This window comes from Chiloscyllium punctatum, chromosome 41 (assembly GCF_047496795.1).
Source record: "Chiloscyllium punctatum isolate Juve2018m chromosome 41, sChiPun1.3, whole genome shotgun sequence".
In the NCBI taxonomy this organism is placed as follows: Eukaryota; Metazoa; Chordata; class Chondrichthyes; order Orectolobiformes; family Hemiscylliidae; genus Chiloscyllium; species Chiloscyllium punctatum.
The window spans coordinates 54,265,190-54,293,148 of NC_092779.1; the positions used below are offsets into that span (position 1 = coordinate 54,265,190).

The following is a 27,959-nucleotide window of genomic DNA, read 5'->3' on the forward strand; positions in this document are numbered from 1 at the left end:
TTTAACAGAAGAATTCAGTAACCAGGGGAATCAATAGATAATTTCATTGTCAGAATTCATAATGGAATGAACAGCTGTTGGGATTATTGACAAGTTTTGTCAGATAAACAAAAAATTTGACTTTGAAGATGACTGTTCAGATGGTGAGTGAAAAAGTCCTGAAGCAACACAGATCAGTTCCCAAAGAGAAGATCAATCTAATCATAGGAGAGCAGCAGAATCCATTCAGTTCTTAAGGTATCAAAAGTGTTGAGCACATGAGAAGCTAGTACAAGGAATAGGCCATACAGCAGATACTATAGATCATCAATGCTGTACAGCAAGGAAACTTCACAGACACGAGCAATGCCCATCAATTAAAACAGAATGCTTTATTTGTAAAACAATAAGTCAGTTATAAAAAATGTGTAGAGGTAGGACTAATAAAGGTTTGCAGGGTATCAAAGTCAAATAGTTACTCATATACAGAAGTTAATTAGATAGAACAGGCTACATTAGAAAAAAGGCGAAAAGTACCTCAGGAAAATAGGTGATCCAAGCCAAATGTTTGACAAAAAAGTATTTATGTCAATGAGCACCTCATCAGTTTTAACCTTGATATGGGGCAAGCGTCACTATATTATCAAATAATCTACTATGACTGAAAAAATACTATTTACAGTTCACAACAACATGATGCAGAAGGTATAGCTCTAAAGATTAAAGGTGTGCCACAAGCAATGTTGCAACACAAGGCCTGTAGTACACGAAGGTAAAGAACACGTATATACTTTACAATCTAGAATTTTCACTCTTAAACATGAGCACATGATTTGACCTCAATTGTCTTCAAATGGTAGAAGTATTTTAACGAGTTACAATCAAGACAAATAGCCAGGAAACAGCCAATCACACAACAATTGTTCAAGGAAGAGCCAGACATGGAGCCACATGATAGCGAACATGTTAGATGTTAGTTAGATAATGAAACATTAGTCAAGGGACAACATGATAGAAGAACTGGTACAGCCTCCTAGACCCAAGGTAGAGCCCAGAAAGAAGACAAAATTCATTGAGATTTAGCTATGTTGGCATTAGAGAATTGTTTGATATTGTTAACAGGATGAGAATCTGCCACTATGTCGAATTGGCAGAAGTGTCTTCCACTCTGATCATCACTAATAAAAGCTCAGAAAGCAGACGTCAGCAAGGTTTCCAAGGAGACACAAATAATGAAAAATCTAATGAGCAATTAATGAGCCTTCAAATTAATTTATTCATATTGGCAAGCAAGCCTAGGCTTGGGAACAAATGTTATGATTGTTTCAAATCTGAAGTCAGACAATGATAAGGCACAAGTTCAAATGAAAGATTTGCTTTCCTCATCTTCCAAGAAGAATCCTCAGTATCAGTGACAGAAACGATGCCAAGTAAAGGAACAACTCTCCAGTTGTTAGACTGGGAAAGTGAACAAATTGGATTCACTAGTAAAGCAACTACAAAGGGTATATTCAAGCTTCCAAACCAATTAACAGAGAGAAGTACAGCGTTTATGCACTTCAGCACACATTTACCATCATTTGGAAATAAGGATTTGCTCACACAGAAGGTAGGCGAAGGGCTCTTGCCCAAAACGCCAATTCTCCTGCTCCTCAGATGCTGCCTGACCTGTTGTGCTTTTCCAGCACCACACTCTCAGCTCTGCATACAACTCTATGGCAGACACCGCCGAGATTGGGAAAACATCATCCACAGATTTATGGTCCAAAAAAGAAATTGCCTGGCCAAGGGATCAGGATATTATCAAAAAAAGAAAGTTACCTGGTTCAGAAATTCATGATATCGCAAAAATGGAAGTGTCTATTTCAACACAGCAGCCATTTTCTATAATGAAAGATCAAAGATTTTCCAGCAGAAACATTAGAGCAACTGTTTATTTCAACAGGAAAGATGTCCTCGACAAAGGAAATTCAAGGGATCAAAGGGCCTCCAGTTTAAAAAGGACTTTACAAAGCTGTAAAAACTGTACCTTTTTATTTCTCTGTATTTTTAATTGTGGATTGTAATGGGAGAAGGACTGTTTTAAAATCCAAGGATTTTGGAAGAAATTGCTGAGTTTTTAAAAACAAGTTACCAAAACCATTGTAAGTGTGGGTTACATTGTTGCTTTGTTCAACCAGTGGGGAAAATATTCAATGCAGATGGGCTGACACCAAAAAGCATGTGCAAAGTGAAATTCAGCCAGCAAGAAGGTAGCGGATTGTGTGTAAGGGGAGTTTTATAAGGGGTTTAAGAGTTTTAAATATTAGAGTGATTCGTCGGCAGTTCATAGCTGTTAACTTGTAGGTAGAAACTATTTATTAGTAATAAATATTAAGTCTAGTTAAGTGCAGAAACCTGGTCCATGCTTCCTGTTAACCTGGTCTAAACAGATAGGTAAATTGGGGATTTTTTTTGCATGCTTTGATAAAACCTTTAGCTTTTGTGACATACCACAAACAGTAGGCTTGATTTCCAGCATGCTACCCCAGTGAGGCCTGATAAACTTCACACTGAACAGAATCACAGTCAACAGTCTTCAACCAAAGACTTATCAATTTTCCAAGTCCAAAAAATGCATTCTGGAAGAAACTACCAGACCACCTAAATTTGTGTAAGACAGAGACTCGAGGGAATATAAAATAACAATAAATGTAATTAATTACATGAATGTATAAACATTAATAATGGAGAAAAAGAAACGTAGGGCCATTTGTTGTATAAGATGTTGGCTCTGAAAGGGTTAATGGATTAACACTGTTCATTATGATGGTGGCATTACAGATGGGTGAGAAAATAGTTCTCAATTTCACAGGAGATAGACCTATTATCTAAGTGTTCCTCACAGTCTAGAGGCAATGTCTATCATACTGAAAGGGTTAAACATTTTAAGTTAGCAGTGTCTTTTAGTAAAATAAGATAGAAGCAGAGAGAGCAGAACAGGAGATTAGCAGATGTACTCCAGACAGGCAAAAGACAAGGCCAGGGAGTCAATGATAGAAATAAGGAGGCAGCCCAGGCTGTATAACCAGTGAAAAGTAGGAATGGGAAAAAACAATGCCTGATGGTACATACACACGGGAAGAAGAAACTGAAGCCAGGAACATCGATTTAGCATATAAGTTATAAAATTGAGTAATAGTATGTGCATGTGACTACAGGTGTATGTAAAGAGTGAATGCCTGTGACTGTTTAGAGTCTTAGACTGTCTAAGCTTGCCTCTCACTGCATACACTTGAATAAGGATTGGTAACTTGCACCTGAGACTTCTGGTGGCTTATCAAGTCGTTCCACAATATTGAAACATCTTGTACCTCATTACAAACATGCAACAAACTACACCTTGTTTAAGATAAGAGCCTCTTCTCGTTAGGCTATCAAGGCTTGGATGAGTTGGACCAAAGGGTCTGTTTGTGTGTTGTAAATCTCTACGACTCGAAGGGTTTTTTCTCACCCTAGTCAGTTCCTTTAGATACCAATCCAAAACAAAGCCTTTGGGAGTAAATCTACCTGCTGTACCTTTCACCAAGGAGATTATGGTGAGGATATATCATACAATTAAAGTGACTGAGGTATAGGTGATTTCATTTTTAAGTTAAAATGGGGTAAACATTTAAAGGAGACCATGATACAGGGTTATGACACAAGAACAGGGAAGTCACATTAGTTTAAGATCATTCTTAATAAAATCAAAACTGCTGAAATTGATTCTTTCTGTGTTTAAACTTCTATGCCCCAGTCTCTACGTAAGGAGCAAGACAATGTTAAGAAATCATATCTGTGCAATTTACTAAGTTCACATATAAAGATTTTATAAATACAAAGCATATGACTGTTTCCATGCTGTACATCTCTATGACTCTATGCCGGGTGCTGGCAGGTGGGACTAGATTGGGTTGGGATATCTGGTCGGCATGGATGGGTTGGATCGGAGGGTCTGTTTCCATGCTGTACATCTCGATGACTCTATGAGTGGCTTTTACTGAACCAGACTAATAAATTCATCCTATCTAGAAAATTACATTATAAGCCACTTCCCCACATTTCAGCAGCAGCTAAACTTCTCAAGTACTACATCAGTTCTAAATTACTGAATTATACAGCACACTACATCACAGCAGGGGCCCATTCCATCCATCAAATCCTTTCTGCCTCTTTTAAAGAGCTGTTCAGTTAGTCCCAATGCTTCATCTTTCTCCAAATGCCTGTATTTTTTTTCTTTCAAGTATTTATCCAACTCCCTTTTGAAGAGGACTGTAAAATTTGGTACCACCCACCAATCAGACAGTGCACTCCAAATTGTAACTAGTCATGTATAAATGTCACCTCTGGTTCTTTTGCCTGTCATTTTAAGTCAGTGGCCTCTGGTTACTAAACATTAACTATTAGAAATGGTTTATTTTTATTTCCTCTACCAAAGATTACACAGTCTTAACTACCTCAACCTAATCTGGACTTAGCTTTCTGTGTTCCAAAGCAAAGAACTGCAGTGTCTCCATCCTATCCACATAACAGCAATCACTCATCCCGAGAAACACAGAAGAGTACAACACAGGAACAAGCCCACCATGTCTGTGCCAACCACAATTCCATTCTAAACTAATCCCATCTGCCTGCACATGGCCTGCATTCCTCTATTCTTTACCTGTTCCCGTGACTGTGTAAATGTCTCTGAAACATTGCTATCACACCTGCTACTGCCACCTTCCCTAGCAGCATGTTCCAGGCACCTATCACACTCTGCATGAAACAAAACTTATCTCACATATCTCCCTTAAACTTTCCCCTCTCACCTTAAACCTAATATTTGACACTTCTACCCTGTGAAAAAAAGACTCTAACTATTCACCCATGTTTCTCACAATTCAGCAATTCTCATCTGTACAACTTAAGAAGACGCTGTATTCTTCCCAAAGTGTCCTACCCCAGAATTGGACTCATTACCCAAAGTTAAACTTGTGTTTTAGCATGGCATCCTGTACTGTACTCTGTGGTTTGATTTATAAAGCTAGGATCCCATAAACTTCATGTACTGATTTTTAACTTTTCCTGCTACATTCAAAGATGTGGGCACAAGACCAAACCACCATCTCACCCCACCCCCAAGACGCCCAGCACCATTCTCTCTCTTTCTCCCTGCATCTGCTTTAGCTGCACACTAATTTGATTAAATTATCGTTCCGCGTTTTTCCTATGAAAATGCATGACCTCACACTATTCTGCATTGAATTTTGTCTGCTGTCTGTTGATCCAACCTCTGATCTTTTGACTTCTATTAGTATCCTCTGCATTGCTTGCTATATTGCTAAGTGCAGCTGAATTGTCTGTTCCAAGTTCTTATGCTTCATGGCACCTGCAAGTTTCAAAAGCAAGCCTTGTATCTCCCAAATCCAAGTCTAAGTTCAATAATATACATTAAAATGCAGTTGTCTTGCAGTACCAAACCGCACAGAACAGCACTGGGATTTATCTCCCTCCATCCAAAAAGTACAGCCAGCTGCTCATCAAAACACTTTCTTTCCATTGTTTAGCCAGTGCCCCTTTATCTCATAGCTTCAATTCTGCGAGGAAGCTGAGAAAGTATTTTGGAACTGCAGTTGTGCAGGTATGCTCTAAATTCAAGTACTTGCTTTATTTTAATTTTATATGATATAGCACTTGAATGGTTAGAGATGTTAATCTTAAAAAAATGATCATTTTTCATTAGTAATTCAGCAATTAGTAATCAGTATTAGGTGAAGCAAATTTGTGGGTGGAAGTAACAGTTGAGATACACGTCCAGCATCAAAAACAAATACAAAATAGGCATTATGTTTTGAATATGATCAGATACAGAGACACTCAAGAAATTGGGCTTTCAGCTCCATTGACAAAGCAAAGCAATCAGTGTGTAATAGCAATGGCCAATGGCCCACTATGTTATTTTGAGGCTAGAAGAAGCTGGATTCTGCCCCTTAGTCCACATTAATTTAACTATAAACACTTGTTTTGTCACTGGACTCATGCCAGACCAGACCAAATAAGAGGAAGGTGTGCAGGACACACGCTCTGTCCAGCTTATGACTGAAGGTTGGAGCTGTAAGAGCATTAGGATCCTGATGTTGTATTATGACAGTTGAAGCATCATTCCAATGGACATCCTGAATACTAGGAAATTTCAGACTTATAGTTTGCCAGCCTATCTGAGGGGCATTGGGTGTGAAGACCATAGACTGAAATTGGTCTATGAAAATAAAATTTGACAGAGATGTTAAATGGGTTGCCGATTTGTTAGCACCTGCTTTACCAATCAACCTATTAACTCCATTTTCCACATTGGATAGTTAATCTGTCTTTGCTTTGCCTCATCCTTAACTGGTCCTTCAGCCTAATTTAAGTTCATACAAAATGATTGTCATGTTCCTGGCACGTTGCAAAACAGGAATTGGACTGACCTGCATTTCAACCACCTTGCCCTTGCTGTTCGGACTGAGTGACCACTCATAGTTCACAATCTGATAATCATCGTTGCTCTGGTTTCCGTTCAGTGTAATGCTATTACAGGGCAGGGTTATTGCCTGATTCGGGCCAGCGTTTGCTATGGGTGGATAATCCACAGGTCTGCTGACAATCACCATAGCAGTTGTCGAGTTCTCAATCCCATCTGAATCAAGCACAGTGAGTCTGGAAATCAATTTTTGCAGAGGTTACATCTTACGCTCTCTCGTCTTTTCCATTTATCGATAATTAAATACAGTTAGACACTGTCTCCAAAAGTATCTGCTCTTAATCCTGCCTGTGGAATCTTTCTGTGCATAAATCTACACTGGTGTCCTCCATTGACTACTATTGCACTTCAAAAGCAATTCACTGACTGTAAAGTAATATAAAGATGCAATATAAACACAAGTTATTTCCTAAATGGGCAAATATGTTGTAATATATTTTGATGAATTTGCCATTCTCTCACACAGATGCACAATTTTGGGAAACAACAAATCAGTTGGCTTCAAAATCATCGCCTCTTGTATGTTCAGGATTTGATTTGTTCAATTAAACATACTCCATGCTCTATTCTGAGCCCATTAGCTTTTTCACACAAAAGTAAAGCTCGCCAACAAGGTAGTTGCTCTTTAAGGCACTGAGCATGGGCGGCACGGTGGCACAATGATTAGCACTGCTGCCCCACAGCGCCAGGGACCCGGGTTCAATTCCCGCTTCGGGCAACTGTCTGTTTGGAGTTTGTACATTCTCCCCGTGCCAGCGTGGGTTTCCTCCGGGTGCTTCGGTTTCCTCCCACAGTCCAAAGATGTGCAGGTCAGGTGAATTGGCCATGCTAAATTGCCCGTAGTGTTAGGTAAGGGGTAGATGTAGGGGTATGGGTGGGTTGCGCTTCGGCGTGGCGGTGTGGACTTGTTGGGCCGAAGGGCCTGTTTCCACACTAAGTAATCTAATTTAAAATATTTATATGTTCTTCAAAATGTCAATCTGTCCAAATCCAATATTCCAGCTCTTTCAAAAACAATACAAAGAGCAATAGATGATGGAAATCAGAAACAAAACCAGAAAGTGTTGGAAAACTCAGGTCTGACAGCAACTGTGGAGGGAAAGCAGAGTTACCATTTTGGGTTCAGTGACTCTTCTTCAGAGCGGAGTTCTGTTTTCTCCCCAAAGATGCTGCCAGACATGCTGAGCTTTCTGAACAATTTCTGTTTCAACTTTTCCAATTTGTCTTCTTCGTCTCTCTTTTTGTTTCTTACATTCCCCCTTCCTTTTGTTAATTCTAGGTTCATCAACAATTTCTTCTCACACAGCCTTTCCGCAGATCTTTTCTTCTCTGTATATTACAATTTTCCTTGTACATCTGTCTCTCTTTTTCCTTAACGTCGTACTGTTTTTACTTTTCCTCTTGCACATCACAAAGACAAGAAGGCAGGTCAGAAAAATAACAGTTTTCCTCTCTCTGTAATAGGAGACCCGGGGCATGCACGGTCTTGCTGCTTTCAAGTCAGGATTGGAGAGCCAGCCCTTGGGTGGAAGGATACTGAGAGGTAACAAAATACTGAATACTGAAGTTTGAAGAATTTGGGACCCAGGTTTCAGGTTTGAGGGGGAACCAGGCAGCAGGAGTGGACAGAAACAAGCATTTCCACAGACCAATAGCACAGTTAGAATTGGGGCATTTACTGCTGCATTAACAAAATGTTACAGTAAGTACTTGCATTATTAAAAGTGAGAGTCTATGGATGCATACTTCCAAAATAAGTGTTTAGTGCACCATAAGTTTTCATTAGGCCTCAAGAGCATGGGGATTTGTGGCTACTGAGAGATTTTAAATTCATACAATGAAATGCCAGAAAATGAGACATTCAGTTGATTCTTGACCTTGACATTGGAATTTCCAATCTCTCATTGGGATGCTCACTTTGGAAATTAAATGTAATGTATTAAGGAACATCTATTACAGAATGCACAAAGATACAGACCCCTATGAATTAAAATTTGGGGAAATCTTTATTCAGGATACTGCAAAAGAGGATAACAATTTTGCAGTGCTTTTTGATGACTAATAATTTATTATCAAACTAGGCTAAAAATCACTCAACAGCAGGTTATAGTTAACAAGTTTGTTTAGTAGCACGAGCTTTTGGAGCACTGCTCCTTCATCAGGTACAACCATCTGACAGAAGGAGCAGCATTCTGAAAGGTAGTGCTTCCAAATAAACCTGTTGAACTATAACATGCTGTTGTATGATTTTTAACCTTGCCCACCCCAGTCCAACATCGGCACCTCTCAGTCATTATCAAACTAACCTCTCTCTATATTAACCTCACACACATCAGCAAAGAATCTATAAACAGGTATGAAAGACAACCTACTACAATAAAAAAAAAGTCTCATCAAATAATAGGTTTTATTACCTGAAGGTGTAGTTACCAGTCACGAGGTTAGACAAATGGAGGATGGCAGTGTTTGCTGATGCCTTTTGTTCTCGCAGGGGACCCTTAATCTCCTCCCAGCGATAACTCACAATCCTGTCATCATCCGTACTTTCTGAAGGAAAAGGTGTTCACAGCGTCAATCCCGGTGACCAACTTTGTCAACATAGCTCAAGTAAATTTACCATGGTAACCTCTGACTAAGAATGGTCCAAATATTTGATATCTTTTATAATAAGTACTGTGTTCAATTGAGGATCCAGTAGGAAATAAAAGTGATACCTTTCAATGCAGCTGCCCACAGACAGAAACAGTGTTTGGAAATTTTTAACAAGGCAAATGTTATTTTCTTTTTAAAACATGTTTATACAGTTGCTTAAAGTGCAACAGTGTTCATGAAAAATAGTGTTATGCACCATGTGTGATTTGTGTCAGTTTGATGCCCTCTCACCTGGTAGTCAGGAAGTTAAGTGTTCAGGTCTCACCCCAGCACTTTGATTCCATAACATAGGTGAACATTTTTGTGCAATACTAAGCAAGTGCTGTATTCTCAAAGGAACTGTCTTTCCAATAACATCTTAACAAGGGAGTCTGCTCTCTCAGAAGGACGTAAAGGAGTCTACAGCCCTATTCGAAGAGTAGCAGGAGAATTCTTTCTGATGCCCTGGCTAACATTTATCTCTCAATTCACAAAAAAAAAGGATTATTTAGGTATTTATCTCACTGGTATGTGCAGGATCTTAACGTTTGCAGATTGACTGCTCTATTTTCTATGTGACAACAGGGACAGTACTTCAAAAGTACTTTACCAGCTAGAAATCATTTTGGGACATCCTAAATGGAGGCTCTATATAAATGCAAGCTCTTTCCTTCAGTGGCACAATGAGGTAACATAACACTGAAACACAAAGCCTGTGCACTGTCATTATAATGACTGTGACATACCCTGAAGGAGATTAGATTGCCCGACAATCATTCAGTAAGATAATGGCGCCTTAATTTTTTTGACATATAGTTTTGTTTTGATAGTAATGTTACTTACGACTGCCATCAATAAATGTTGAGGTTGTAGGCAGGGAAACTTCTTGTATCCATGGTGAGGCGATAGCTACTGGTGCTTGATTGATGCGAGGAGCTTTGGGGAAGATATGTCGCACATTAACAGGCATTTCAGATTGCTTGCGCTGTTTATATTAAAATTAAGAAACACGGTAGGACAATTTTATGTCAGCACAATTAGTGGTTTTAGTGAGGTGCTATTTGCTCCAGTGTATACTGATATGTTCTGTCTAGCTCCACATAAGAACATAAGCAAAAGCAGCAGATCTAGGCCATTTGGCCCCTAGAACCTATATAGGGATTAGGCTCTCTCCATTGTATACTTTGGGGAGAGTCTGGTCTAGCCAATTCCACAAAGCTGTTCACCATGTCTAATAAAGTGCCAGCTGTCATTCAGCTGGTAACACTCTTGGACTTAGAAGTTGTAGGTTCAAGGTTCTTGATAACTGAGTCTTGGCTGACACTCATTAAGTGTCATTAACACTTCAGAAAAAATCTCCGGGACACAAGTACCAACTAAACCCACCGCCCCATGGTTGAACACTTTAACTTCCCCTCCCACTCACCCAAGGCCATGCAGATCCTGGGCCTCCTCCAACTTTTGACCTGTCCTACCTGTCCATCTTCCTTCCCACCTATCTGCTCCACCCTCCTCTCTGACCTATCACCTTCACTCCCATCTTCATCTACCTATGGCACTCTCAGCTATCTTGCCCCAACCCCATTTATCTCTTAGCTGTCAGTCCACAAGCCTCATTCCCGATGAAGAGTTTACATCCAAAACGTCGATTCTCCTGCTCCTCGGATGCTGCCTGACCTGCTGTACTTTTCCAGCACCACACTTTTGGTCTCACAGTGGCTCAGTGGTTAGCACTGCTGCCTCACAGCACCAGAGACCCAAGGTTCAATTCCCGCATCGGGCAACTGTCTGTGTGGAGTTTGCACATTCTCCCAGTGTCTGCGTGGGTTTCCTCCCACAGTCCAAAAACATGCAGGTGAGGTGAATTGTCTGTGCTAAATTGCATGCAGTGTTAGGTGAAGGGGTAAATGTAGGGGAATGGGTCTGGGTGGGTTGCTCTTCGGCGGGTCACTGTGGACTTGTTGGGCCAAAGGGCCTGTTTCCACACTGTAAGTAATCTAATCTAATCTAAACAAAAATATCTGCAGTCCTCACTTTCCTAGATCTCTCTAATGACTAGGTCAATATTTGTCTCTCAATTATAACTAAAACAGATATTGGTTGTGGGACCTGCTATGTGTATGCTGACTGCCAAGTTTCCTATACTGGTCATAATCATCGTAAAGACCAAAACTAATATCTGAACTTCCAGTGACTAACTGAAAAGACCACAGCGAAAACTTACAAGCTCTTAAGACTGCATTGAAAAATGCCGAAAGAAAATTCTGAACACTAGTTTAATTCTAGTTTAAAACAATTGAAAATCTCCCTCCATGATTGTATTTTACTCTATCACTTAGGTGGACAATTCATTTTCCAGATGTCTGCTTCTAATGGCTCATTTCTTTTTTTCCATTTCCATCATAATTACTTCTAATCACCAAATTGATTTTCACAGTCAGGACTACCTTGGAGATTCCTCCCTCTAGCAAAAGATCAGCAGACTTTTTAATCTTGTTCAAATCCTCAAAAATTTGGTCTCTTCAGGCTGACAGCAAAGCTCCACCTGCACTTTGCATGGTGAACAACAGAACCAGCCTATCTCCATCCATCTCTCTCTCTCTCTCTCTCTCTCTCCACCCAGAGAATCTTGCAGACTGACCTGTCTCAGCCATTTTCTGTCATATACTTGAAAATCCTGCAAACTGATAGAAAAGTGACTTGCTATGAAGCTTTCCCGCCTCAAAGCCCAGCTCCACAGAATCACATGACCTTGAATGTAGGTAGAAATGCTGATTAGCTATCCTTGAGACCCCCAACTTCCTTCTATCTTGAAATAAATGGACAGTTTAAACCATAAATGATTACAACACTACCTGTTTTACTTGCAATCGCAAAACTGTTGAGGCAAGCCAAATTAGCATTTCAACTATAAACCACTGGCATTCGTAAGCTAATGTACTGCAAAATTTCATTAAAAATTTTAATGGGTGCATTGTTCACATGGGGAAAAAGCAATCTTATAATAATGCACAGTTTCAATGCAAACATAAGCATGAGATGGTGCTGGTTCATTTAATTATTTAAACATTTTCAAAACTTCTACGTGAAAGGAGAATATAAAGGCTGTTTCCACTCTCCTCCCCATTCTCCTGATACAGACTGAAAGGTGAAGGATGAATCCTGTCAGCTTGATCGAATCAAGGGTGACTACTTCAAACTGAAGAGGAAATGCACCTGACAAAAGTAGTTGCTCATTTGATGCTGACCAAACAATTTTGTCAGTTATTACCAGGTTTCACAGTGACGTTGATAAAGCTTTCTCCATAAGCACCTTCTCCAGACACACAGACTCTGAAAACGTATAGGCCATCTGACAACTGAAAAAAATAACATTACAAAGAGTAAGATTAAACTTACAGCGTATGAAATAGCTGGTCAGTCCAATAGGTGTGTGCTGGTATTGACACACTTTGTATACTTCCTTGCACCTCAGTCTATCTCAGCCCGTCATCGCATTCCTCAATTCTTTTCTCACTCATGTACTAAGCTAGTTTCCCCTTAGGTCCACCAATGCTAGCAGTTGCCACTCTTAAGAAACAATTTAATACCTTAAAATGCTGAGCACACGGTTTGCCTCTGTAATTAGTCCCCCTTTCCATTTTGTGGCCATCTATAATCCATCTGAAAACATTCATATCATATGGATACAGGCTTTTCTAGTGATTTCAATAAACAATCTTTATGCATAGATTATTATTCCTATATTGAAGAATCAGTAAAGTGCAACAATATAAGCAGAAGTACTGCACTGAGTAAAAGGTCATTAAAATCTAAGAAGCATGATAATTGCATGCGTTTAATTACTATGAGACACAGTGCTTTCAGGAACAGAGGGTTAGACGCTCAATTTTCACCTCTTTTGAAATCCAGCCCAGCCTGATTGGATATTAAATTTCTTTTCTCCACTTGTGATCAAGCTTTAACATAGAGTGAATTTGGGCAGTGAGTCTTGATACTGCTCACATCTGTTGCTCACAGGATGAGGTCTTCCCCACTGGTAAGGGAAAGTTGATGCACAATCCAAGTAATATAACTACAGAATTATTACCGAGCAAGAGGCTGCCATTTAGCCTATAATCTCGGTGCCAGTTCTATGAAGGGGCAATTTACTGCCCTATTGCCACTCCTTTTTCCTGAAGCCCTGTCAATTTTCCTTTTCAGATAATGACGTGATTCTCTTTAGAAAGCCATGAATGAAGCAGTCTCTACCAAATATTTAGGCAACACATTCCAGATCTGAGCCACTCGGTGAGTAAAAAGCTGTTCCTCACCTTGGCAAACGAAGCAACAGCAATCACAAACAATCCGTATTCTCTGGCTGTTGATCATTCCAACAAAGGAAATGTTTTTTTCTCTGTCTCTGTCCAGATCCCTGATAACTCGACCGTTGCTTTCAAATCTACTGTCAACCTTCGCTTAACAAAGAAGAACTGCCTCAGCTTCTCCAATCTATTATATAACTAAAGTTGCTCATCCCTGTTCTTGTGAATTTTTTCTGCACTCTGTAGAAGTGTCTTCACATCTTCCCTATAGTGTGGTGCTCAGACTAGACTCCATGCTCTACCTACAATACTAGTGTTTTATACAAGTTTAGTTTAACCATGTGGCTCTTCTATTCCACACATTTACGCATGAATCTTAGATTCCTGTATGTGTTTTTAAAAGTGTTCTCGTAATGCCAGCCTCCTTCAATGACTTCTGCACACATGCTGCCTAGTCCCTCTGTTCCAGCACCCCTTTAGAACTGTAACATTTTGTTTATATAGTCTCGCCTCATTCTCCCTACTAAATCAATCATTTCACGGTTCTCTGTATTAAATACCATCTTTCACTTGTCTATCCATTCATCAATTTGTCTATATCTTTTTTCAGTTTAAAATTATCTTTCTCACAGTTAACTGTCATTCCGATATTCATGTCATCTGCAAATTTTGAAACTGTGTCCTGTACACCCAAGTCTAGGACATCAATATATAATCAAGATGAGCAGGGGTGCTAAGATCGAGAAACCTGGCTAGAAACCTGCCTTCAGTCTGAAAAGTAACAGTTCCTATAGTCATACATTAAGAGTCCTACAGCACGAAGACAGGCATTTAGGCCCAAACTGGTCCATGCCGACCAAAATGTCCATCCACGCTAACCCCACTTCCCTGCACTTGGCCCATATCCTTCTAAATCTTTCATTTCCATGCATTTGTCCAAATGCCTTTTAATATTGTTAATGTACCTGCCTCAACCACTTCCCCTGGCAGCTCATCCAATATACTTATCACCCTCTGTATAAAAAAGTTGCCCTCAGGTTCCCTTTTATTCTTTCCCCTCTAACCTTAAACTGATGACCTCTAGTCCTCGATTCCCCAACCCTGGAAAAATGACTGAGTGCATTCACCCTATCTATGCCTCTCACACCTCTATAAGGTCCTCCTCAGTCTCCTATGCTCTGAAGAAAAATAGTTCTAGCTTGTCCAACCTCTCCCTATAACTCAGACCATTGAATCCAGGAAACATCCTTGTAAATTTCTTCTGCACTCTTTCCAGTTTAATACCATCCTTCCTATAACAAGGTGACCAAAACAATACTCCAAGTGGAGCCTCATCAACATCCTGTATTACTGCAACATAACTTCCCAACTTCTATACACAATGCCCTGACTGATGAAGGGCAGTGTGCCAAAAGCCTTCTTCACTGCCCTGTCTACCTGTGACTCCACTTCCAGAGAACTGTGAACCTGAACTCCAAGATCCCTCTATTCCGCAACACTCCTTAAGGCGCTACCATGCACCATGAAAATCCTACTTTGTTTTGACTTTCCAAAGTGCAAGACCTCACACTTATCTATATTAAACTCCCTTTGCCATTTCTGGGTCCACATCCCCAGCTGATCAAGGTCCTGCTGCAATTTCTGATAACCTTCCTCACTGTCCACGGTACTGTTTATATGAGTGTCATTTGCAACCTTACTAATCATGCCTTGCACATTCTCATCCAAATCACCATTCACCTATCTGGCTTTCTCTTGAATTGTTGGAAGAAAAGTTGTGTTAATGCATCATGGAGAGATGATTTCACAGTTGTCAATCTTTGTTATGAATCCAAAATGATCTTAGCATGATATTGTAATGGTAGTGAAAATAAACTTTTATTATTCAAATTTCATCATTTTACTTTAGTACCTTTTTAAAAGGACAGTCTTAAAATGATTGCTGTGATCATCTGACTAGGTTGAGCCAAGTTCATGATATCATCAATAAATATAGGCAAAATTCAACATCATTACAAATTCAGATCTGTACATTCCAGTTGATTCACACCTTTTTAAAAGTTACAGATGGAAGGCTGTCTCTGCAGTAGTCAGCTTGGAAAAATTAATGAGTAGACTTTGCTCCTCATTAAACCTTAATCACCAGCTGCTTCAGAGCAGCAAAGGAGAGACAAGAAAATGGCTTTGTAAAAACTGGAAGAGCCTCTCTCTGCTAGTCACTTTTGTCTCAAACTCAAGCTCAGAAATTAGCCAATGAAAAGCAACTTGGAACAAAAATAACAATTCACTGATCATTCCAGGACATCCGGAGCTTCACAATTACAGAGGAAACCACAGAGCAGCTGAACACAGTGTGTAAGCAGGCCATTTGGCCTAACGAATCCACACCGACTCTCCGAACAGCATCCCACCCAGACCCACCCATTCCTGTAACGTTGCATTTCCCATGACTAATCCACCTAATCTGGACACTATGGCAACTCAACATGGCTAATCCATGTAATCTACACAGTTTTGAACTGTGGGAGGAAACCCAAACACCTAGAAGAAACCCACATAGACATGGGAAAATGGAGTGTGTGTGGATTTTGTACAGTCACCCAAGGCTGGAATTCAACCCATCCCTGGCACTGTGAGGCAGCAGTGCTAACCACTAAGCCACCATGCCAACTATATAATTGGACTTGAGTATTCTCCTGCTCACACCAAAGAGCTTCTGAAAAATACCAAAGCTGTGACTGCCTTTGCTTCTCTGTCTGGATCAAGTATCCCTCTCATCACTCTTTCTTTTTAAGCCCAACCTGCATCTGTATATATGACTACTGGTGTATTTTATAATTTTTTTGGATAATAAAACAGGATAATTTTTCATTCAAGAAAACAATGCATTTAGCTCTCCTTCATTTTTCATATCGTTAATTAAGTTTAATTGAAGTATGATATCTATATATGATAAAAGAAAGAACAACAATGTATTTGTTGTAATAGACAAAGGAATAAAATACAAGAGTGAGCAGTTGGGACCCTTGCCTCACCTAGTCATAATGGTTAATACTTCTGAACTATGAAAATCAAAAACATTGTAAGATGAAAACTTTGCTCAACAAAAGCCACTACATTCTAATTGGCCTTAACTTCTACTTTGTGGACTTTCAAACATATATTTCCATTAGCCGAATAACTAATCATGCATTCCAAGTGATTTTTTTGTAGGTCCACTCCATACTTCTTGTTCTAAATACTCATTTTGGAAACTGTATTGGTCTTAGTAAACACAATTGATTTGAGAATCAAATTATGTTCAATAAATGACAAGGCAGAGATTATGAATAACTTTTTAAACAGTCAAATACATTGCCTGATTGCCAACGATAACATCCTTTTCTACTATACTATTTCTGGAGAATTTAGAGATGAAAAACAAAATAAAAGTGAATTAGATATGACTACTAATGGTTTTACTTGCTTATCAAATGAGGAGAAGTGTCCACCTCCTCTACATGTTTCAACTCATGACTAACAACAGTTGCTTTTCCCACCATGGGTCTATTACTGGTCTAGCTAAGGTATGATGACCACTTTACAGAAGTACACCACATGACATACTCTCAAATAAACTGAAGAAACTAGTAAGAAAACAAAAAATGTTCAGGGCATCTTTAATGGAAAAATCTTCTGGAGAATGTCAGACCTCCACCTGCAAGTTCCTCTCCAAGCCATTCACTGTCCTGACTTTGAAATATATCGTCATTACTTCAGTGTTGCTGGGTCACAATCCTGGAATTCTCTCCCTAAGGGCATTGTGCGCCTACCTACATACAGTACATGGACGACAGCGGTTCAAGAAGGCAGCTCACCAAGAGCTTCCCAAAGGTCAACTTGGGACAGGCAATAAATGTTGGCACAGTCGGTGACTCCCACATCCTACAAGTGAATTTAAATAAAACATTGGCAGAGAGGTCAATGCTACTGATACCATCTGGAGCCAGAAGCCAGCCCTGGTCTAGTCTTATGCACATCTGCAGATGCATAAGCACTGAAGTCCAAAGAACCTTTAACACACTCAGTTCTGCATGATGTCCCACTCTCCTACTCCATGGTTGTGTCCTCAGCATCCTACTTTCCTGCTTTCCACTTACTACCACACTTGTCACCCATCCAAATCATTCACCACCAGAACCCCTATGTGCCTTTCTCCTGTTCACGCCCATGTTCCTGGATATTGTGAAGTGTTCTTTGTTGTAGGTACCTGGATGTGACTTTGGCTGGCAGTAACATTACAGGCACCGCAACTGTATGGGCTGTGAGTGAGTCGTCTGTGGTTGGAGTGGCAATGAATGCAGCTTTCTGAGAACCACTTACAGAGCTCCCAACTAGCCAGTACTAATGGATAAACAGAGAAACCTCGATTATCTGAAGGAGATCTCGAGGTCCCGACAGGAACATTATATCAAAGACGTGTTTCTAACACTGATCGCGTCTTTTGTTTAGAATGGTTAAACAGGCACCATCTCCAAATGACTAACCTCCCGTCCTCCCTCTCTCCCTACACTTTCCCTGAAGTTCTATAGAGGGGTGTACCCTAAACCCCTCTTCCCCACATAATCTCTCCAAAATTGTCCTGTACAGGGGAAGAGTTGTGTGTGTGTGTGTGTGTGTGTGTGTGTGTGTGTGTGTGTGTGTGTGTGTGTGTGTGTGTGTGTGTGTCTCTCTCTCTCACAAAGGCAGCAGCAGCAGTATTGATTTATAGCCCAGCTGCCCCAAAGAGGAGGCAGGGGTGCATTTGGGGGTCGTCTCTGCAGGGGAGGCGGGGGGGAATAGCAGCAATGGATGGGGTTGGGGGGGGTCAGGCGCAGTGTTGGTGTCAGCAGGGGCAGCATTGGATGGGGTTTGGGGCGGGCAGGGGCGGTGTTGAATGGGGTCGGGGGTCAGGACGTGGTGTTGGTGTCAGCAGGGGCGAGGGGCAATTTTGGACGGGACGGGCAGGGCGCGGTGTTGGAGGGTGGGGGTAGTGCTGTACGGGGTTTGAGGGCAGGGGCACGGTGTTGGATGGGGGCTGGGGGTGGGCAGGGGTGCGGTGTTGGATGGGGGCTGGGGGTGGGCAGGGGGGCGGTGTTGGATGGTGGGGCGGGGGGAGAACTGGGGTTCGCGTGCTGTGCTGCTGCCTCGTCTCCTGAACGGGGAACAGATTTTTAAAACTCTGAACACGAAAGGAAAGGCATTTAATCGATTAACCGAATAATCGATTATCCAAATGAAATAGTGCCCATCCATCTCATTCATATAATCCTGTATTAGGAGCTACTCAACTGAATGTTAGCATGTCTGCTAACAATCCATGCAGACTTCGTGTAACATCTCCTTCAGCAGTTACTTCCTTTCCTTAAACAGAAACAATTTCTAATCAAAAGGCATAAAAGGAAGATGGCAATAAAGACCACCAAGGACACTAACTTCCATAATTGACATTGAAGCATAATATGGCAATCATATTTCCTCAATTACCAAAGGGCTATTTATGAAAATAAAAGTTTTATTCCTAAATATGTAACCTAACGTACAGATTTAGGTTGGAAAGAGGAGAGTCTGACACCATGAGTAGCTAACCCATGCTCACTGGCTCAAAAGGATTCAGACATGTGAGTGACAAAGGGCAGACTGCCTGCCTCAAATCCAGGCTATATCAACAAGTGCTCAGAGTCAGAGGGATTTTGTCTTTGCCAGGGACCTGTCTGCTGCAAGTGGAAGATGGACAAGAAGGGATCGAGAGAAGACTTAGAGAAGAATTTCCAAGCACTTCAGCTAGAAAGCAGGGTGTTGCCTTCACAAAGAGATTGAGAGACCCTGTGCCAACTGTTTGATATCATCGAACCATCCTCAACAGCCACAACTTGTGTCTTATTAATGTACCATACCTAAACTGCTGTTGTTTAACAAATTTTATAATCTGAAAATTCTTTACACATGGTTGACTGCCTACTTTAGATACCTGTGGTCCCAAAGCCCCAAAATCTAAAGAACATTTGAAGGCCTGAATTGCATTCTTAAGACTGGATCACATGCGTTGGAAAAGGGGAGCTGAATCCATTATAATGTGGACTTTAGAAATTGCAGTAAACTTGAAACCAAGCAACTTTTCTGGAAGGTTCCAGCTGAAACACAAAGATGATTTTCACTTTTATAGTTGACAGTCATTTCATATTTTACTTTTTGAGTTGATTTTCTCCCCTTACCTGAGATAGCTTCAGTGTCGGAGAATCCTTGCCTTCCATTACACCCTCAAAGTCCACAGGATGGCTCACTAGATTCCACTGATAACTGTAAGGTGATTCTGAAGGCAGAAATGAAAAGTATCAACAACGAAACAAATATTAGCACGCTCAAAAATCAAAATCCTTTGTGCCTACCTCAAGGCAGATTTCCCACCAGATTGCTTCCTTGACATACAATCATTAGTGGCATGTGAAAGGACTTAATCTGTTTTAGTGATGTTGGTTAAAGGGTACATGTTGATGGGATGCTTTAAATTCCTTCTGGATATTATCACATCTCAGTTTGTGACATCTTATTGTGCACAATTTGGATGCCACTTTTCCTAAATTAGAGACTACCCTTGTACTTGATTGGTTGTGAAGTTAGGATGTCCTAAGATTAGATAGATAGATAGATTACTTACAATGTGGAAACAGGCCCTTCGGCCCAACAAGTCCACACTGACCCTCGAAAAGCAACCCACCCAGATCCATACCCCTACATTTACCCCTTCACCTAACACTACGTGCAATTTAGCATGGCCAATTCACCTGACCTGCACATCTTTGGACTGTGGGAGGAAACCAGAGCACCTGGAGGAAACCCACGCTGGCACAGGGAGAATGTACAAACTCCAAACAGACAGTCGCCCGAAGTGGGAATTGAACCCGGGTCCCTGGTGCTGTGGGGCAGCAGTGCTAATCATTGTGCCACCATGCCGACCAGGTTGTGGTCGAAAAGTATGGCGCTGGAAAAGTACAGCAGGTCAGGCAAAATCAAGGAGCAGGAGCAGGAGGAGCAGGAGAATCAATGTTTCTGACATAAGCCCCTCATCAGGAATTCCTTATGTCCAAAGTATCAACTCTCCTGCTCCTCGGATGCTGCCTCACCTGCTGTGCTTTTCCAGCACCACACTTTTTGACTCTGATCTCCAGCATCTGCAGTCCTCACATTCTCCTGTGCTAAGGATGGTGCCTGAGGCTATATAAAGATAAGGCTTTTTATCATATTGGAAGGTAAAGTCTTGGAGACAAGGAGGAGCTGCTCATGTAGGAGTTTGAGAAAGCTTCGTACTGTCAAGCCATTTTCACGTAACAGAGACAAAAGAATGACCATTATGCTGGAGGGAGATTCCTGAAGGGGAGAGGGGGTGTTAAATGTTGAGCAAAGGGAAACCAGTTCACCCTGAGGGAAAAATCAATTATTAACAAAAATTATTTTTGGAAACGATCATACAGGAACTCAATTTTGAAGTTTAAATGTCTAGTGGGACCAGAATGTATCATCTCAAAATTTTGCTGATCTTTCCTTCCGGGCAATTAATCTTAAGGCTTTTGACTCGAGGACAACTGCCCCACTTCAGACAAGCAAACCTGACGACGAGCCATTTGTTTAGAGGGGAAGAGAGGATAACAGATATAACTACAAGGACAATTAGCCCAGGTACGAGCAACTTTTGGTTTGCTAAACTAATCATCATAACTTAATTAGAAAGTAATGAGAAATACAAACTTAGAAACATAGGAACAATAGTGGCTTATTTAGCTCCTCCAGTCTCGGTGGCATTCAGTGAGATCCTGATTAATCTAACTCCATAAACTCACTCTTTTACTCACATCTCTAATTATGTTTTTAAAATAAATACCTGATCTGGTATCAACTGCCATTTGTGGAACAGAGTTCCTAAATTTCATCACTCTTTGAATGTAAAAATATTTCTTAATTTCACTACTCAGATCCATGGCTAACAGCTCTTGTCCACTAGGGCAGCAGTCATCAAACAAGTATACATTGAGGCGGTATAATTTAGTCCTTTATCGCAATCTTGTTGATAAACATCAGCTTTATGCAAAATAGAATCTTAGCAGTGGTTTTCCATTCCTCCCTTCCAAACACAACACTGAAATCAATTATATCATGAGCCATATTTCATAAATATTCATGCATCTGTGGGCTGTTATCTAATTCTGGCTCATTACTCACTATTATTATGGTTTGTCCCTTTATTAGCTTGAGGTTATAGTATAGCAAACAAAAAGTCTCCTGAATGCACAGACATTCTTTTTGCGAAGTTGTTGCCAATAGTTAATCTGTTGATCCCAACCTACCTCTGGGATTTAACAGGCCAGTGACGGCCCCATAAATTAGCTGGGAAGTTGGGGGCAACCAGTCTCCACCAGTCACAGTAGTCCTGGCTGAATTTTACATCAGTCAGACAATTAACTGCCTGTAGTAATGGTTTCCCCACCTCTATAAAGTACACCCCATCCACCATCACTGGACTCCCAGAGTTATCAGTCACTCATTGCATCAGGAATGGTGACACCACAGGTAAGTCTGAGACTGTAGTCATTGAGGAATCCTAGAATGCAGCTAAGTGAGACAGTACTCTACAAGGACTTTCAAGCAATGCCTGGTGAAGCAGTGGTGAATGTCCCATCCCACATCCCACAATACTCCCAAGATCTCCTATGAAAGTTAAAATTCCCTCTTAAAGCCACTCTGTCTTTATCACACATTTGTCCAATCTCAGGATTCATACACTCTACTGTTAACAGGGGTTCTATTTGATCTTAAATCCTTTTCTTTTTTATTCATAAATGTAAAGTTTTCACTAAACGCTTCTCTCTAATATATCCTCTCCTACTCTTAAAATAATTTGAGTTTTAATCACAAAGGATCCCTTTAATCAGTTTCATGATCTTTCCTGGATTTGGAACACATGAACAAGGAACAGGAGTAGGCCACTCAGCCCTTCAACCCTGCTCTACCATTCAATACAATCCGGGCTGACCTGATTTTAACCTTAACTCCACACTCCAGTATACCCCCAAATTTTTTTATCCCCTTGGTAATCAATAAACCATCTACCAATGCTTTAAAAATATTTAAAGATCCTGCAAGCACTGTTTTTTGAGGAAGGGAATTCCAAAGTCTCATAATTTTCTGACATCATTCCTTTTCTTCATCTTTTCTTAAATGGGCAAACTCTTATTTTTAAACAATGACTTATCATTATAGATTCTGCAATAAAAAGAACATCTTTTCCACATCCACCCGGTCAAGTCCCCTGAGAGTCTTACATGCTTTAATAAAGTCATCTCTGACTCTCAGAATTCCACAGGATACAGATCTAGCCTGACTTGCCTTTTCTCATAAGGCAATCCGCTCATTCCAGGTATTAAAGTAGGAAAGCTCTGAACTGCTTCCAATGCATTAATATCCTTCCATAAATATGGTGGCCAGTGGTGTACACAATACTCCAGATGCGGTCTCACAACTGAAGCATAATCTCCCTAACCTTGCATTCAGTTCCTCTCACAATGCAACATAACATTCTACTAGCTTTCCAGATTATTTTCTGTATCTGCATACTAACCTGCTGCAATTCGTGCACTAAGACACAAAACCTTTCTTCAACTTAGAGCCCTGCAACCTATATTACTTCCATTCCCATCCCTTATCCTTTAGCAATCCAACTCAGTAATGGCTACATGTGAGCTAAATTCTGTAATTCAGTTCATTTGCTCCTTATATGCTATGTCTTTGACAAAGAACACTTCTTTGGACCTAACCTGTCCTGCTCTAATCTAACGGTTTTCAAATAATTTTAAAATTCTTTCTCCTGACTTAATTCTTTAAACTTTTAATTTTGCCTTTACGTGTAGTGCTTAAAGTACAAATTCTAACTATTATGCTACATCCTTCCTTCTATATTTCACAATGATTATATACACTCCCTCCTTCACTTGTACCTTATTGCCTGTCCCTGCCCAATTCCCCCACCACAACATCCCTATCCCTGACATTTACTAGTGATGTCTTTTATGCTGATCTAAATGTAATTATTTTCTCCCTCCTCCTCAAATATATCATCAAGCTTTGACAGTCAGACTGGCTGTGGTTTTGGCTTCTGGTATATTAGTAAAAACTAATATCACATCTAACTCATTTTTTGTTTGTTTCATTCAATTTGCTGAAAGATTTCTGGGATAGCATTTAAAAAGGTCCAATGTGCATAATAACAGAAAGTGATCTGAATCATCAGAGTCCAGATCCCTTTCACTGTGAAAAATGAACTAACCTCACTACCTTCAGTATTGGAATTAAAAAACTCTTCAGGGAGCACATAGCAATTAACATGCACTAACGACAGATGTCAGAATCTTTTCAGATCATCACCTGAAAACTGCAAAGTTTACACGTAACCTCAATAATGTGTGACTTCGTTACAACAATATTTTCATATTAGATAAACATGCATGTTTTCAATGCCATAATGCTCCATGAAGGAGATATTTATATTCCAAAATCATCCATTAATATTTCTGAAATGCGTGTGCGCACTACAGGTTAGGAGATAAGACTGTCAGAGTTCAATGCAATAACTCTTATAATAGTTTTAAAAAAATGATTATTAACTTTAGTGGAAATCTAGTTTTATGCCTTTCAAATTAAAGCAATGCAAACTCTGACATTATACATTTTCTTGCTTTCCACATTGTCCAAACAATGCCTGGAGCCAGAGGATATTGGTGCTGACGGGCTGTTTTCTTAAGGCTGGTGATAGGCTTAAAACCAGTGGAGGGGATGTTTGACTCCTGCTGAACCTAACCTAGGAATGCTGTCACTTAGTGATCGGAGAATCAATGTTTGCCTAAAATAATGTAAAGCGTTCTACGAAATCTGTTAATTAGTGAGTCAATAATATTCTGTAGACTGGTTAACAGCTACATTAGACGACATGGGATCCGCACACAGAAACAGCCCAGTCCACTCAAGTCTCCTCCTATCTTTCCTCATCCAAAATTATCATTGTAATCCTCTTTTCCTTTCTTCTTCATATGCTTGCCCAGTTGCCATGAAATACATTCACAGTATTCACTTCAATTATCCCCGCAACAGTGAGTTCTACACACCCACCATTCTTTGGTTGAAGATATTCTTTTGAATTCCCAACTGAATTTTTTAGTGACTACCTTAAGTCGATGATCTCTCGTTCCAGTGTTCCTCAAAAAAGATACATTCTCTCCATATCCACTCTATCAAAGCTCTTCTTAATTTTAAAGACCACACCAACCAACATTCCCGCCCCTCCACTTCCCCTTGAAAGATGGTACCACCTACAATGCAGCATTGCCTCACTACTACATCAGGAGCATCAGCAGAGATTTCATGCTCAAATCTCTGGAGTATGATTTGAACCTTCAAATTTAGGGATGCGAACGCGACCACTGTGTCACAGCCAATAAAGAGGTGTAACAAGGTCAGTGACTGGCAAGCAACCAAATCAATTTGAAGGAAAGATGGTGATAAAGTGGTAATTTCACTGACCTAGTAAGCCAGAGGTCCAAGTGTCTAGGGATACGGGTTGAATTCCCAGCATGGCAGTGGTGGAATTTAAATTCAATTCATGAAAATCAGGAATGACAAGCTCCTGTCAGTCATAGGTACCCAGACAACTATTACTGATTGTTGTAAAACCCATCTATTTCACTCATGTCCTTCCAGGAAGGAAATCCTTACCTGGTCCACCCTCCATGTGACTCCAGACCCACAGCAATGTAGTTGACTCTAAACGGTCCTTTGAAAAGGCTGAGCAAACCACTCAGTTCAAGGGTACTAAAGGATGGGCCACAAACACAACCCGTGAAAATAATTTCCAAAAACCATGTCACTTTGTGACCAGCTCGAGAGGAGATATGCAGGTTGCCTGGATGCACATCTCTAAAACTTGGTAATCAATTGGAGAGCGAGGTAAGGCACCCAAACTTCTGAACAGAAAGGAAACATAGGCTTTTAACAGTCCCCTCACACAGCTTTTTACTTCATACAATGGTTTTCTTGTTTGCTGGTTCAGCAAACTTCTGCATTTGTACACAGCACCATTCAGACTTCAAGGATCTGGAATTTATGACTCTCAAAGCCTTTCAACCATTCCATTTTCAGTGCAGAAACTGCAAGTTGCAATTTTGCTTTCTGTACTGCTATTTGCAGCATCTAAATTCCAAGCTTAAATATTAATTAGGAATGAAAAAATTAATAGTTTTGTTGCATGTATATGTGTTTTTTTTTATGACAAGAAATCATAATTTTGAATAGTTGCACCCAAAGTGATCTGGCTTTAAGGTAGTTAAAGCACCTAAGCAGAAAGATGAACTGACTATACACCTGTGATAATGCAGGACTCTGCGGGCTTAAGTAGAATTCTAGAATGCCACTTAGCACAGTTCTGAGGGAGTGCTTTATAGGAGAGGGTGACATCTTTTAGATAAAACCTTAAACAGTGGGAAAAAATGGTAAATGCCCTCCCAGGAAGAATTAAAATATTACCATGTTATTTGCAAAGAAGAGCAGAAGAAGCCTGCCACTAACCAGCTCCCAGCAGAACAACGTGCCTCTAATATTGTGCATAGATCTGTACATATGAGGAACATGTCACTGCACCTACAGGCAATCAGAAACAACTACACCATCATCTTCCTCAACAATAGTTTGTCATGTATCTGCTGCTCTGCCACACTGGGCACGTAATTTTCTTTCATTTATGATGCACACAGATTAAAACAGATACAGACCCTACGTGAGCCATGGATTTAGATGGAGTATCATCATCTGTTTGTGTATGTAATTAATGATTATGTTTCAATGTAGCCTCACCTGCTGATGGTGCAGGAACCACAAAAGTATTCAGCTCCACAGAATTTTTGGGTTGTGTGATCACTATGTTACTTCCCGCAGATACAACCAGCTCCTTGACTGTGGGAAAAGAGAGAAATAAAGAATACTGGCATATTCAAAAAAAAAATAACCAATAGAAGGGTTAATCAACAACACTTCATATATTTAACACAGTCCTGCTCTCTCAAAACAACAGTTGTGAATCAGTGAATAATAAATTCTGTTGTGTAGAGGGTAATTCATTAAAAAAAGGCATATTATGCTGATCAGTGAAACTTTGGTTAATTTGTTTCGCATGAATAAATTGATACAATTCATAACTTCAGGAATTCGCACAGTCTTCCTTGGCCAGGTATAAATGCAATATACTCCTGTTCTGTGCTGAACTTCGTTGTGCTAATGCACATCTAATTTTTACAAATTAATTGTTTTGTCACTACAATACTAATATTGGCCAAATATATTTGGAAAACAAATACAGACAGCTATTAACAATACAAGGATCAGTAAGCTCTCTGCAAACACGAACACATTAGTTGGTTCTACAGCAGTCTGAGAATGAACATCATGTTTCAGGAAGCCTGAAAGTTCTGTATTCTTCATAACTCTTCTCAGTCAATAAAAAAAGTCTTAGGACATGGTTGAGAACACCCTCAAGGGACACAGATTTTCATAATGACATTATGCATCTGAAATTCAGGTGCAGAGGTCAGCACTGCAAGTTCACAGTCTGCATTGTCATCTGCCAACTGATTTAATCACATGGTCTGGTTGGAGCACTCTGAAATCTACACCCAAGCAAAAGCATCGCTGTTCTAACACTTGCCCCATGATTTTCTGGCATCATAGAATGTGCTACATGTCCAGGACAGAAATCACTTCTGAATCATTTGGGTAAAAGTAACTACAAATGTAGGGTGTTTTCTTACAGAAAGAAATTATGCAGACTTTTACGCAAAGTATGGCAATAATCACGTGTGATTTAAATCTACATATAAAGTGGACGAATCAGCTTATCAAAGTTAGCCTGAAAATGCATTCATAGATTGTTTTCAACACAGTTGCTTGAAGCAGCGTTTTCTGCAGTCAGCCAGAGGACAAGTTAGTCTAGATCTGGTAATTCACAAAGGAACAAGATGAATTAATAACCTCATTACAAAGGAGTCTCTAAGTAGGAGTGATCATAACATAATGGAATTTCACATTCAGTTTGAAAGAGAGAAAAGGAGAACTGTAATTAGTATTTTACAATTTAATAGAGGCAATCACAAGTGTTTGAAGACAGCGCTAACCCAAGTGAACTGGGAAGTGAGATTAAGGGGGAGGCAAGTAGAGATACTGTGGCAGACATTTAAGAAGATATTTCAAAACACCGAGCAAAGATACATTTCAGTGAGAAAGAAAGACTCCAGGAGACGAATGTATCATCTGTGGCTAATGAAGAAAGTTCAGTATAGTATTAAACTGAAAGAAATAGGTGAATAATTCTTCAAAGATTAGTGGCAGGTTGGAAGCTTGGACAGAATTTAAAAAGCAGCAAAGAATGAAAAATGAAAGAGAAATTAAAGTACCAGAGAAAACTAACT

General features: G+C 40.1%; 1 protein-coding gene across 5 annotated transcripts in view; it reads right to left on the reverse strand.

Annotated features, from left to right (window-relative positions):
* The window catches only part of LOC140465076 (dyslexia-associated protein KIAA0319-like), a 111,695-nt gene that overhangs the window by 38,460 nt on the left and 45,276 nt on the right, over nt 1-27,959 (reverse strand). For all 5 annotated transcript variants that reach the window (XM_072560924.1, XM_072560923.1, XM_072560926.1 and 2 more), the window contains exons 5-10: nt 26,353-26,451; nt 19,674-19,771; nt 12,408-12,495; nt 9,980-10,072; nt 8,920-9,052; nt 6,453-6,681 (exon numbers count right to left, since the gene is read on the reverse strand). In XM_072560924.1, the coding sequence (XP_072417025.1) occupies nt 6,453-6,681; nt 8,920-9,052; nt 9,980-10,072; nt 12,408-12,495; nt 19,674-19,771; nt 26,353-26,451 (740 nt within the window). The remainder of the gene's footprint in view (nt 1-6,452; nt 6,682-8,919; nt 9,053-9,979; nt 10,073-12,407; nt 12,496-19,673; nt 19,772-26,352; nt 26,452-27,959) is intronic.